The sequence below is a fragment of the Carettochelys insculpta genome, chromosome 13, assembly GCF_033958435.1.
Source record: "Carettochelys insculpta isolate YL-2023 chromosome 13, ASM3395843v1, whole genome shotgun sequence".
NCBI classification, from domain to species: domain Eukaryota; kingdom Metazoa; phylum Chordata; order Testudines; family Carettochelyidae; genus Carettochelys; species Carettochelys insculpta.
In genome coordinates this window covers 45511084-45523602 of record NC_134149.1, presented here as the reverse complement: position 1 = coordinate 45523602, position 12519 = coordinate 45511084, and the positions used below count along the sequence as shown (strand labels likewise).

At 61.8% G+C, this 12519-nt stretch overlaps 1 protein-coding gene across 1 annotated transcript in view; it reads right to left on the bottom strand.

Annotated features, from left to right (window-relative positions):
• DGKK (diacylglycerol kinase kappa) overlaps window positions 1–12519 on the bottom strand; it is a 120713-nt gene that overhangs the window by 22195 nt on the left and 85999 nt on the right. The window contains exons 12-18 of the mRNA XM_075007515.1: window positions 10416–10497; window positions 9230–9321; window positions 8429–8528; window positions 7935–8181; window positions 2705–2806; window positions 2107–2206; window positions 435–542 (exon numbers count right to left, since the gene is read on the bottom strand). Of these exons, the coding sequence (XP_074863616.1) occupies window positions 435–542; window positions 2107–2206; window positions 2705–2806; window positions 7935–8181; window positions 8429–8528; window positions 9230–9321; window positions 10416–10497 (831 nt within the window). The remainder of the gene's footprint in view (window positions 1–434; window positions 543–2106; window positions 2207–2704; window positions 2807–7934; window positions 8182–8428; window positions 8529–9229; window positions 9322–10415; window positions 10498–12519) is intronic.

Below are 12519 nucleotides of genomic sequence, written 5' to 3'. Positions count from 1 at the left end.
TCGAGGCAGGCCCCAGAGGCGCTTTCAGCTCACCACATGTCACAGCAGTAAATTCAGCCCACCAGCAGGTCACTTAGGCCCTGCCTACACTACAGATGGCTGGCAGCCAGGAGTGAAGAGGTGCGATGGGACTGACGTGATCTCACCAGCACAAGCCCCTGGTGTTTGCACAGCTAGACTGGCCATGCAACCAGGGGTGCTTGTCCTGGTGTCTGAGCTTACACTAGACTGGGGTAAGCTGTGTCCACGCAAGAGGTGCTTCGCACTCAGTAGCTCTAGCAGTAAAGTCTTCCTCGTCCAGACCTGGCCACGAGCCCCCCTGGGGCAGGGGGTGACTCCCCTGTGAAATGGGAGATCAGCAACCAAGGGGTGTTGACCTCTGCCCCTGGCCTGGGCTCTCTTCAGCTCAAGGTCGGGTGGGGGCTCGGGCCTACCTGCATTTTTTGGGGTGCTCGTCTCGCTTGTTGTTGAACTCCAGGGAGATTTTGGCATCCAGGCCTATGCCGAAGTAGTTATTCATGACGCACCGTTCGGAGAATTGTCTGAAAGCAGCACAGGGGAAGCAGGGGGTTGGACACAGAACGAGGCAGCAGTGATCCGGGGTGGGGCCGCGAGATGGCAGCAGAAGGAAAACATCAGTCCCATTAGCGAAACATCCCTAGGGGTGTCCTGGGGTTTATTATGGGCTACGAAAGGGCTTCCCAAGGCCTGCAACCACTGGGTCCCTCCGATTGGCTGTCGGTGATGTCACAGACATCTCTGATTGGCTGCCAGCGATGTTGCAGCCAAGTTTCTAGTCCCCACAAAACACGCAGGGTGGACAGTTCTGTTTAATGACCTCATTGCAAAACGCCAGTGGCGTGCCCAGGCCAGGCTGTTAGCACATTTCTCACGCCGAGCAAGCCGGGCAGGCCATCAGCCAGCCATCCCACGCCCCGCCTGGGGCCAGGTAGGTTCGCAGCCGGCCACTCACAGGTAACGTGCTGATCTTAAACAGCCAGGGGCCAGTTCCGCTCTCTGCTAAGCCACTTCCCTGGGGGTGTAATTCCACAAGCTTCGGTGGCAGGACAGCAGGGCCAGCGGCGAGCCAGACCCTGGCTTTTTAATTCAGTCATCTAGCAAGGTAACAGGGCGGGTGCAGGGTCGATTCCAGCTGCTACACCGTGCTCCCTGGAGGTCCCTCTCTCCTCAGGTGAAAGCCTGGAGGGCTGGGCAGGCCATGAACTGCGTGAGAGGCTGTGCTTTCACCCTGTACAGCAGGGACAGCACTAGGGCACTGCAGTAACATTCAGACGCATGGGCAGGGCCAGCCCTCTTGCCAGCTTTGGTTTGAATTAAATCCAGAACCACTCCCAGCTAACGGAGCACACAATGCGCTCTGCCGGGGGGCTGGCCGCCACGTGCTGCTCTCCTTGGCCTGCTCAGGTAGCCCAGGGTAGAGCGCACAGCTATCCCCCAGCCCGGGTCACGGCAAATCACAGGTCACAGTGAGGGAAAGCACCAACTACCAGTACTGGGGGAGACACACTGGGACCTGCAAGAAACAGGAAGCTCCCATGCCAGAGGGCGTGAGCAGCCCCTTTCCACTTCCACGCAGCAGGGTGGAAACCCCCCACCAAGAGAACAGAAAATTTCATCTCAACAAAACCTTCTCGTCTGCCAATCCGAGCCAAGAGCCACACGTGAGACACTCTGGGAAACGGGAGGAAAACTGGCTGGCGAAAGGCTGAGCATGGTTTAGACTGAGGTTAAGGTGAGGGGTTCCTAAAAGAAGGGCTGTGTTGCCTACTGGTTAGATCCAGGGCACGGCAGCCAGGACTCTGGATGGTATCCCTCCCTGCAGGAAGCAGCCTGTCCAGTGGTCAGACCAAGGAACCAGGACTCCTGCGTTCTGTTGCCTCTTTCCAGGAGGCAGTGTCCTCGTGGACCCCTGGGTTCAGTAAACAACTCTGCCCCTGGTTCCCTGCATGGTTTGGGCAAGTCATTCCCGTGTGTGGGTCTCGGTCTCCTCTGGCGAAGGGGGAGAACAGCCCTGTGCTCCATGCAGGGCAGCGTCACAGCCTGGCCGCAGGCTGGGTGCTGGCACCGCCCGGAGCGCACACTCACATGGTGGTGGGGTCCTCGGTGAAATGGACGGTGCTGAAGCTGTCAGGTCTGTCCAGGAAGATGGAGGACGTCGTGGAGGTCATGGTCCCACGGCGGGAATCTAGCCACCAGAGAGACGCCCTTTGGCCTCCTAGATTCCACCCCCAGCCTGCCTCGCTGAGCCCCCACTCTGCTCCCAGACTCCCCTTCCCGGCTAGGGCACAGGGCAAAACTCCCATGAGCGCCTGGCTTGCTTCCACTCTGCGCAGGGCTTGGCCCTGGGGAGGCGCTGGGTGTGGCCCCGCACACCTGGGTTAGGAAGAGGGGTTCAATCCCTGGCGAAGAGCCAGGCCAGCTGGGCTCCGGATTATCTGCTCTCGACTCTTCCTTCTCGCCCGGCTTAGCTAGTGCAGGGGATTGCAGCCACTGCCTTGGGCTCCAGCCTTCATCAGCAGAAGCCCCTCCGCTGAGCTCAGCCGGCTCAGGCTGGGCTCTGCTGTGCTGCCAGGAGGGGAGCCCCAGGTGTTATTGTACTTCTAGCACACACCCACAAGCCCAGGTGGGGTCTCTCACCCCTGGTGAATGAGGGTGGGGCCAGGTGAGTCAGCAGGAGCCTTACCGAGGGTTTCGGACTCTTTGCCAAACTCTTCCACGCTGTCCTTCTTGCCAGAAGTTGTGATGCTCCCATAGGCTTGAGTCTGCTTGTTCTGCTCATCCACAGCTGTCAGGGAAGGGCAAGGCATGAAACACAAAGCCAGCTCTCCGCAGGGGTAGCCCAGGGGTGGGGGGCTCTCGGGACCTGGCCAGCCAGAAGGGGCAGCCTGGGGTGGGGGCTCTCAGGGCCTGTGTGATGGGGTTCGGGGTCCCCATGCACTGCACCCTGGCTGCAGGCAGGAGTGACTCTCACTCCGCAGGTACAACAGGAAGTTTATTAGTTGACAGAGGTTCAGTTTTTTACAGAGGTGTTAGTACAGCCGGCAGAGACAGTTATTTCAACCCGTCCTGGGGAGAGGAGCCCGAGGGGTGCCCCTCTGGGGTGTAGTTTCCCCCCTCGCCAGGCTGGCTGCATTCCAGCTCCCTCTTCCCTCAGCTTCTAACTGCTGCCCCCGAATTAAACCCCCCTTGGCTTCTCCCTCCTCTTTGTTCAGGGCAGAGGTGTTACCTGCCAGCCTATGTTATAGCCCCAGGGTCATCCTTAGCCGCTGGGAGCTGCTCTGCTTGTCTCACACACATCCAGCCTGAGTCTCACACATGCACTCCCCCCACTCCATCGCAGCCTGGCCGCCCAGCGGGGGCAGCCCAGGGGTGGGGGCTCTCCGGGCCTGGCCGCCCAGCGGGGGCAGCCCAGGGGTGGGGGCTCTCGAGGCCTGGCCGCCCAGCGGGGGCAGCCCAGGGGTGGGGGGGCTCTCGGGATCAGCCTGGGCAGGTGATCCACATGCATTCTATCCTAGTTGAGGACCCTGCAAGCCGTGCTCCAGCCCAGGGCTCTGGCGCCCACACTGCAGCGTGCAAGCCCAAGCCAGAGTAACCCTGCCCCAGGCAGAGTGCCGAGCGCCCTGCCCCACTGACACCAGCCCTTGGAGCTGTTCCCAGCTGCGACACGCGTCTGAGGGGACTCGGCAGCCCCCTAACCCCTGGGAGTGCACGGCAGCAAGAGACGGGGCTTTACGCTGAGCCTGAGAACCAGGCTCTCCCCAGGCCAGGCCCACAGGCCCCGCATCTGAAGGGAGTGAGGGTATCAAGCGCCAAGTCTGCCAGACTCCCTCAGCGTGTCCCTCGGGCGCGTGATGTTGCTGGGTTTTGCAATAGGCGTTAAGCCATTCTGTGACCATTGTGTACAGTGGCACCAGATCTCATGCCAGGTGGCCCAGGTGAGGTGTCTAATGGAAGCCGGCGATGCCCCGAATCGGCTTGTGCTGCTTGGCTGTCTGTGCCGTGTTTGTGTGCGGAGTTACAGCTGTTGGCTGCGTACCTGACCTAGCGACGCGTTAGTGCCGAGACTCACAACGGGAGGTGGGGTCCCCTCCCAGCCAGGCCGATGGACTAGACAAAGGCCCAGATGTCAAACACACAGCTCAGGAACTGGGGCCTTGTCATCTGGGCTGCAGCCAACAGCAAAGTCCCACAGCCGCCACCGGGTCCAGTGACCTGGGCTGAGCAGTGGAATTGCAATGAGATGCCCAGATGTCCACTGCACATACTATGTAAATGGACGGGCACGGGCTGGCGACACCAGCGACCAATGGCTCACCGACGGCAGGTGACCCGACCCTCCAGTGCTGATGGGAAGAAGAAAGGAATTTTTCCTCTCTCTTTGAAAAGCTGCAAGATGGCCCTGGGGGAGACCACCAAGGCCCCCAACTTCAGGTCTCCAGAACCTGAGCTATGCGAACGGGGCCCCCGCCCCTCCCGGGGTGTGCTGTCAGAGACTCAAGAAATCAGCAGAGAACACCCCCAGCTGCACCAGTAGCGGTAACTGAGGCAGGCAATGTACCACTTCAACGATTTTTCTCTCTCGCCCTGTTCTTTCTTTCTGTGCTAATGAACCTTTGGATTTTAGATCCGAGAGGACTGGCCCAGCCACGTGCTGTTTGGAGAAGATCCAAGTATATATTGACCTGGGACTGTGGCTGGACCCTTTGGGGCCCAGAAGAATCTGTTTTAATAACCTCTCCCCGAGTAAAAGGAAGCTGCTGATCTGGGCTTTTGAAGCCGCTAGGGAATCTGTGGGTTTGCTTGTGTGGTTTCTGGCTGGCCAGCGGGGCTGGCAGAGGTACATTTGTAGTTGGTTTGATTTGCCTTAGTGAGAAGGAAAGCCCAGCCTGGGCTGTAAGTGGCCCGGTTTCAAGTAAAAACACTCTGGGTTGGTTCTCTTACCTATGCCCAGGAACCCTGTCATATTACAGGGCATAAAATGGAGGTGTTGGGGAAGAACATACATGCCCAGCCCATCTGGAGAGCTGTGAGGGGCACCCCAGTGTTTGCAGGGCAGGGTGCTCTGGCACCCCCTGGGATCCTGCAGCCTTGGCCCCGTCATACTTGGGTGGCAGGGACCAGGGATCCCTGGGAGTCTGTGGGGCTGGCTCCCACACAGCCCAGCTTTGCCTGCAGACCAGCGAGGGCCATGCCAAGGGACAGAGCGGAGCAGGACCAGGCAGCTGCTCTGCAGGGAGAGGGAGGGGCATAGCTCCTGCTCAGCAGGATGGGCCAGGGCAGGGGTGACCCTCGACACTCTGTCAGCCACGACCCACCTCCCCATTGCTCCAGACAAGCCCCACACAGCAGCAAGGAGAAGCCGGAGCAGGCAGAGGGAACAGGTTTGGCCAGGCAGATGGTGCCCCTGACCCCAGGGGGGTTCGACTGGAGCCCAGGGATACCCTAGGGATGCCCAGCCAGCCCCTGGATGCGCCTGATCCGTCCCCAGCCCCATGCTGTGGGTCTGACCCTGGAAGATGTTTCCACTCCACCTCGCAGGGCTGGCTGTGCTCCCCAGGCCTACAGGCAGGGGGTCTCCAGCACAGCTCTTCGCACAGAGCCGGGAGCGTGCAGACAGGGATGCCAGAGATGCCGTCTGGGTTGGACGTTCCAGACCCCAGCCTTAGCCCCTGCAGGGCTGGTGCCGAACACGCTGTGCTCCTGGCAGCCGTGGTTAGAACCGGCGCTCATGGGAACAGCCCCAGCGGGACTCCTCCGGGGAAGAAGGGCAGAGGGACGGGGCCCTTCGCTGTACGAGCCGGAAGTGCAGGCCAGTCCCAGGCACAGAGGCCCAGGCGGGCTGGCCTAGGCTCTAGCTGGTGAACTGTTCACTGGGCAGACAGACCCACAGGAACAGAACCACCCAGGTGATGGGAGCCCGGCAGCCAGCCTCTTTCCTACACCCCACCAGCCAGCCGCAGGGCCCCGGCTCCGGGGATGCTGCTCCTGGCTTAGCCACCAGGGTGCGCTCTGAGGCTGTTAGTCCCGTCACCTGAGTGAGCCACACTGGCGGGCTCAGTGTCTCAATCTCACAGAGGGGAAACTGAGGCACGGGGGGACCAGGCCTAAAAGCTCATCGGGGACCCATGCGGGGTGGGGGGGCACGTCTCTGTCTCTGTTCTGGGCGTTCTGCCCGGCACGATTGTCAGAAGGGTTGAGCTTCCAGAACTCCCTCTGGCCAAACCCGGATCTGGGGCTGCTCAGCACCACCACGACGAGGCCCTGGGCCTCTCCAGCTGGGCTCCACCAAACGGAAGGACTCAAAGCCAAACGGGGGCTTGCCGTAGCTCGCCTAGGGCGCGGGCAGGAGCGGGACTGGCACTTGGCTCCCAGCTCAGGATCTATGCACAGAACCAGGCTGTGCCACGCTGCTAGACAGGACATGGGTCTGCCCAGACACTGGGTCAGTGGCCCCCCTGGCTGTGCACACACCTGGCATTGCCACTGCCTCGGAGACCAGCAGGGAGCTGACAAAGTCCCAAGCCTGGCAGCAGGCAGGGTCTGCATGAAAGCCTCATCCCCGCCCCCCGGCAGAGCCTGCCACAGCAGGGCACCAGGCGGGCTTGGGAAATAGGTGGGCGAGGCCAGGGACCTTGCAGAGGCCCGGGTCTGGCTCACCTGGACACTGCAGTCCCCCCCAGTGATCCCGCTAAGCTGTTCTACCTGTGTGTGGAATAAACGCTACCCGCACCGAGACGTGGGGGTGTGCTGCACCCACAGCACCACACAGCCAGCTGTGGGCGTTGTGCTAATCATGTGGACGGCCCCCAAGCGCCCAGCTCACAGGGAACACTGGCAGAACCACTCTGGCTTTTCTCTAGCCGTATTCAGAGGCCTAGAGCTCTTCTGCAGCCAGAAAGAGCAGCACCAGTAACTGAAGCTACAGGTCACATACTCACATTCCACCTACACGTCAGTGCAACAGGGTCACGCCAGGCTGCTGAAAGGAGACCCCATCCTAATGCCACCCACCGTTAGCAGAGAAAGACACAGATCTCAAGATGGGTAAAGAACACTTAGCTACCAGCACTTCGTCCGGCAAGCCATGACCTCCCAATAGCTGAGGGTGTGGAATCCCCATTCGGTGGTGATTGTCTTCTTTCTACTGTTTGCTGTATAATCTGTCTGGCTTGTAATTGCTCCTGTCTGCTGTGTAATTAATTTTGCTAGGTCAAGGTGACTAGTACCAGAGGGTAGCTGAGTTAGTCTGTATTTCAAAACCAAGAGGTCCTGTGGCACCTTATAGGCAAAGCAGGTCTTTGCCCACGAAAGCTCATGTTCCAAAATATCAGTTAGTCTATAAGGTGCCACCAGGCTCCTTGCTGTCTGTTAGGTGGTGGGTTCTGATGGGTTAGGTAATTCTGTGACAGTAGGTTATGACTGGTCAGTAAAATTATGCTAAAATAATTGGTCAAGGTAGAGCTAAGCAAGTTCCACTGGAGTGCAAGAAAGAAAAAGGAGGAAGGAAAGAACATCAAGCAGGAAGGGAAGAAGGATGGAAGAAGGAACTCCTGAAGGAGGACTCACCCCCCCAAGACCAGCACTGCCGGACCCTGAGCTGCAGCAGCAGCCAGCATCCAGAGAGTGACTTTGTCTTTCCCAGCGGGGGAAGGCTGCTGCCCTGTCGGGATCGGTGAGCACGACACAGTGTGCTTAGCGTGTGTGCTGCTTCTTGGTAACTGTAAATACCTAGCAACTAAGCATATTCCTGTGTGCGGCTTTTTCAGTGGCACAGACCCTGCAGAGCCGCAGGGAATTACACCCTGAGCCCTAGGGACTGGGTAAAGGTGCGTGTGTCCCTGAGTGTGGAAGGGAGAAAGAAGTTTGTGTGGGTAACACCCTCCCGCCCGCCTCGCCTCGCCAGCGCTCCTCACCTTTCTCCGTCTGCTCGATGATCTGCCGCAGGGCCTTCTTCAGGCTGTTGGCTCTCAGCATCAGCTGCTCCCTGGATCTGAAGACCCTGGGCACAGGGCTGGGCTTGAAGCTGCTGCCCTGGCTGCTCTCCTTGGCCTCGGGTTCGGCCAGCGCAGCCTGCACGCTCCCCTCGGGCACAACGGCCGCCTGGGACTCCTCGCTCAGCTCCCGCACCAGGGAGTCCAGCTTCTCGCTCAGCAGCGCACACTGCGGGGCAGGAGCTGGTCACGCCAGGGCACAGGCATTCACTGACATCCCGGCCCAGCACCCAGCTGCTCCTCCAGGCGGGCCGGAGGGAACAGCCCCTCAGCAGCGCAGCGCAGCACAGCGGGGCAGTCCCAGGCAATGGGAACCCGCAGGGGAAGGCCCAGGCTCCCACCCAGGCTCTGCCACGACCGCGGGTGGGCAGCACCGTGAGTGATGGGACCCGGGCAGCACCTCTGCCAGGACGCACCTTGCGAGCCATGGTGTCGGCCTCCTGCTTGTTCTCAGTGGCCCGCTCGTAGGCCTTGCCCACCTCGGCCACGAAGTCGTTCACTGTTCCGCACAGGAACCTGCGGGGACAGCAGCAGCCGGGGGCAGAGCCCGGCCCCGGTGAGACAGGAACTCTGGGGTGCTTCCCACACCCCTTGCCCTGCAGCCAGGGCTGTGACCCCCAGCCAGGCACACTGCTCCCCACCAGCTGGCACAGGGAGCTCCCAGCCCCACAAGGGAGCCCCCGTGGACAGGCCCAGCTGTGCCAGCCTTCAGTGAGCGTGGCAGCGTTTGGTGCTGGGGCTGTCTGACGGCCAGGCAGCCGGGATCACTCCAGCAGTGCCCTGGACGAGCCTCTGCCCGAGGGGAACCACAGCTGTCTGGGACTGCATGGCTCAGAGCCATGGGACAGGGCATGCCACCTTTCCCCATTCGGGCCCAGCCCGGAGCCAAAGGCGCTACCAGCTGTGCAATGATTTGGGGCCCCCGGTACCAAGCTCCCTGGCGCAGCCCATCAGAGGTACTCAGCACCCTACTCGCACCAACCCAGCCAGGTCACAGAGCTGCCCCTCAGCCACACAGCTCTGCCCTGTTGGCACTGCCAGCTGAGCCCGAGGGCGGGTCGGTCTGAGATCCCAGCAGACCCCAGAGAAAGCCAAGCAGGCTGGGCGCTGCTAGGCCAGCCAGCTGGAGGGAGCTTGCCCTCCTGCCTGACCCTTGCCGCTCCCAGTGCACCCACAGCGTGCAGGGGGGTGACCCTTGCTGGCCGGAGCCCCCTTACTTTGCAGAAGAAATCACAACCGCATGCTTGTCGGATTCCAGGATCTTGGCCAGGTGGAAGGCCACGGAGTCAGCATAGTGAGAGATCTGGACCTGTGTGACCCGAAGGGATGGGGCATTTCCAGAGCCGCAGCGGCCATTCTCCCAGTGCCCGACCTGGAGCCTCCTGCACTAGCCAGGCCAGGCAACTGCAGGCTGAACGCGTCCCTGAACTTGGCGGTGGGGGGACACTAGCGGAAGGGGTGGAACTCAGTGCCTGAGGTGCTGGAGTGGGACTCAGACCCTATTCCCAGCACCGTTCTGTGCCTCAGCTTCCCCATCCTGCTCCACTCCAATTCTCTGCATGCCTTGGGGTGGGGCGGGGGCACCAGGTACCTGCCACTCTTCTGTTGGCATCCAGAATGGCCCCAGCAGCCATCACTCTGCAGTGGGGCTCAGTGGGGCACCAATAGCCCAGACTTCCGAGCGGCCCTTGTCCTGGGCAACAGGTTTCATTCGCTCCCGGCTGTGAAATACTCGGCACTCGTGAGGTGGGACAGGCTGGGGGAGCACACGGGATGGGAATGTGGCCATTGCATGGGAGCTCTGAAGAGCTGATGGCTACAGAGACCAGATGGAGGGAGAGGGAAACTGAGGCACGGGGAGAGGGTGGTCACCCAGCAGCCAGAGCCAGATGCAGAGCTCAGCCCTGCTGACTTCCAGAGCAGTGCTCTATCTGCTAGGACACGCCGCCCCCCACCCCCCCACGAACTGACTGTGGTGCAGAGGGAGCCTCGCCACTCAGCAGTGGCACGCCTCTGTGCAGCCCACCAGGCCCTTTAGCCTCCACCCAAGGCAGGCCAGGCCCACACAGCCAGAGCCTGCCCCCTGCTTTCCAGCCCCCTTACTGCTAGTCGCTTCACAATCACCGAGGGTGGGAAAACTGACCCTGCAGGTCAGGCTGAGAACTGCTGAACTCATTTCACCCGGGAAGGGAATCCTGCTCCCACCAAAGCTGTGAGCGCTGCAGCCTCCCCCTCCAGCTCCCTGGTAGAGGCTGGCTCCGTGCAAGCAGCCCGCCTCAACCCGTGCAGGTAGCAGACATGCACAGGAGGGGTCTGACCACGGGAGCTGCAGTTCCATGCCCCGGCCCCACTAGGCCACGCTGTGCCCCCTCCGCCGCCACCCCCCAGCCTCGAGCACTGCACCTGAATGCAGGAATCCCCATTCTCCTCCTCTTTGATGGGTGGGGGCGACTGCTTGGGCGCCTCGTAGGTCAGGATGCTCCACCTGGCAGAGGCAGAGACAGGACACTTGGTACTGGTGCCCAGCCCGGCAGCTGGAGCCTGGGGGCGGCCCCGGGGAGCTCCTGGCAGACGCTCGGCTGGGCTGGGCGTGATGTCACTGGGTTTTTTAAATTGGCTGTGAACAGGGCTCTTCTCTTGGAAAAAAGGGGGCTGGAACTCTGCCCCCCAGGCTTAACCCCTCCACATAGCCCCAACGGGCACCAGGCTTCACCCCCAACCTCCCCAGCCCCAACCTGCCACCAGCCTTAACCCCCAACCTCTCCAGGCCCAATGGGCACCAGGCTTCACCCCCAACCTCCCCAGCCCCAACCTGCCACCAGCCTTAACCCCCAACCTCCCCAGACCCAATGGGCACCAGGCTTCACCCCCAACCTCCCCAGCCCCAACCTGCCGCCAGCCTTAACCCCCAACCTCCCCAGGCCCAACGGGCACCAGGCTTCACCCCCAACCTCCCCAGCCCCAACCTGCCACCAGCCTTAACCCCTAACCTCCCCAGCCCCAACGGGCACCAGGCTTCACCCCCAACCTCCCCAGCCCCAACGGGCACCAGCCTTAACCCCCAACCTCCCCAGCCCCAACCTACCGCCAGCCTTAACCCCTAACCTCCCCAGCCCCAACGGGCACCAGGCTTCACCCCCAACCTCCCCAGCCCCAACGGGCACCAGGCTTCACCCCCAACCTCCCCAGCCCCAACCTGCCACCAGCCTTAACCCCCAACCTCCCCAGCCCCAATGGGCACCAGGCTTCACCCCCAACCTCCCCAGCCCCAACCTGCCGCCAGCCTTAACCCCCAACCTCCCCAGGCCCAACGGGTACCAGGCTTCACCCCCAACCTCCCCAGCCCCAACCTGCCACCAGCCTTAACCCCCAACCTCCCCAGGCCCAACGGGCACCAGGCTTCACCCCCAACCTCCCCAGCCCCAACGGGCACCAGGCTTCACCCCCAACCTCCCCAGCCCCAACGGGCACCAGGCTTCACCCCCAACCTCCCCACCAGCCTTAATCCCCAACCTCCCCAGCCCCAACGGGCACCAGGCTTCACCCCCAACCTCCCCAGCCCCAACGGGCACCAGCCTTAACCCCCAACCTCCCCAGCCCCAACGGGCACCAGGCTTCACCCCCAACCTCCCCACCAGCCTTAATCCCCAACCTCCCCAGCCCCAACGGGCACCAGGCTTCACCCCCAACCTCCCCAGCCCCAACGGGCACCAGCCTTAACCCCCAACCTCCCCAGCCCCAACCTGCCGCCAGCCTTAACCCCTGTGATGGAGTGGGGGAAGTGCATGTGTGAGACTCAGGCTGGATGTGTGAGACAAGCAGAGCAGCTCTCAGCGGCTAAGCATGACCCTGGGGCTATAACCTAGGCTGGCACATAACACCTCTGCCCTGAACACAGAGCAGGAAGGAGCTGAGCTGGGTTTGAATCAGAGGCGGCAGTTAGAAGCTGGGGGGAGAGGGAGCTGGAAGGCGGCCAGCCTGGCGAGGGGGGAAACTACACCCCAGAAGGGCACCCCTCGGGCTCCTCTCCCCAGGACAAGTTGGAATGACTGTCTCTGCCGGCTGCACTGACTCTTCTGTAAGAAACTGGGCCTCTGTCGCCTCATAAACTTCCTGTTCTACCTGTGGAGTGAGAGTCACTCCTGCCTGCGGCCAGGGTGCAGTGCTTGGGGACCCCTGAACCCTATCAACCCCCAACCTCCCCAGCCCCAACCTGCCGCCAGCCTTAACCCCCGACCGCTCCCCCAAGGCAGGATTCAGCAGCATTTCAGAAGGAGCCACACGCTGTGCTCCTTCGCCAGCCGCCACGTTCCCTTCTGCGCTGCTGTGCGGCCCCCCACAGCGCAGCAAGGGCAGCTCCCCGACCTGCCACGCCAAAGGAGCCACGTGCAGCCCAGAGCGGCCCAGCTGCCTCTCAGAAAGGGCGGCCGCAGAAAAGGAGGCGGTGGTGCGTTCCACGGGGGAAAGGCCCTGGAGATGGGCGCCCTTCTGTGAGCAGCGTATCTAT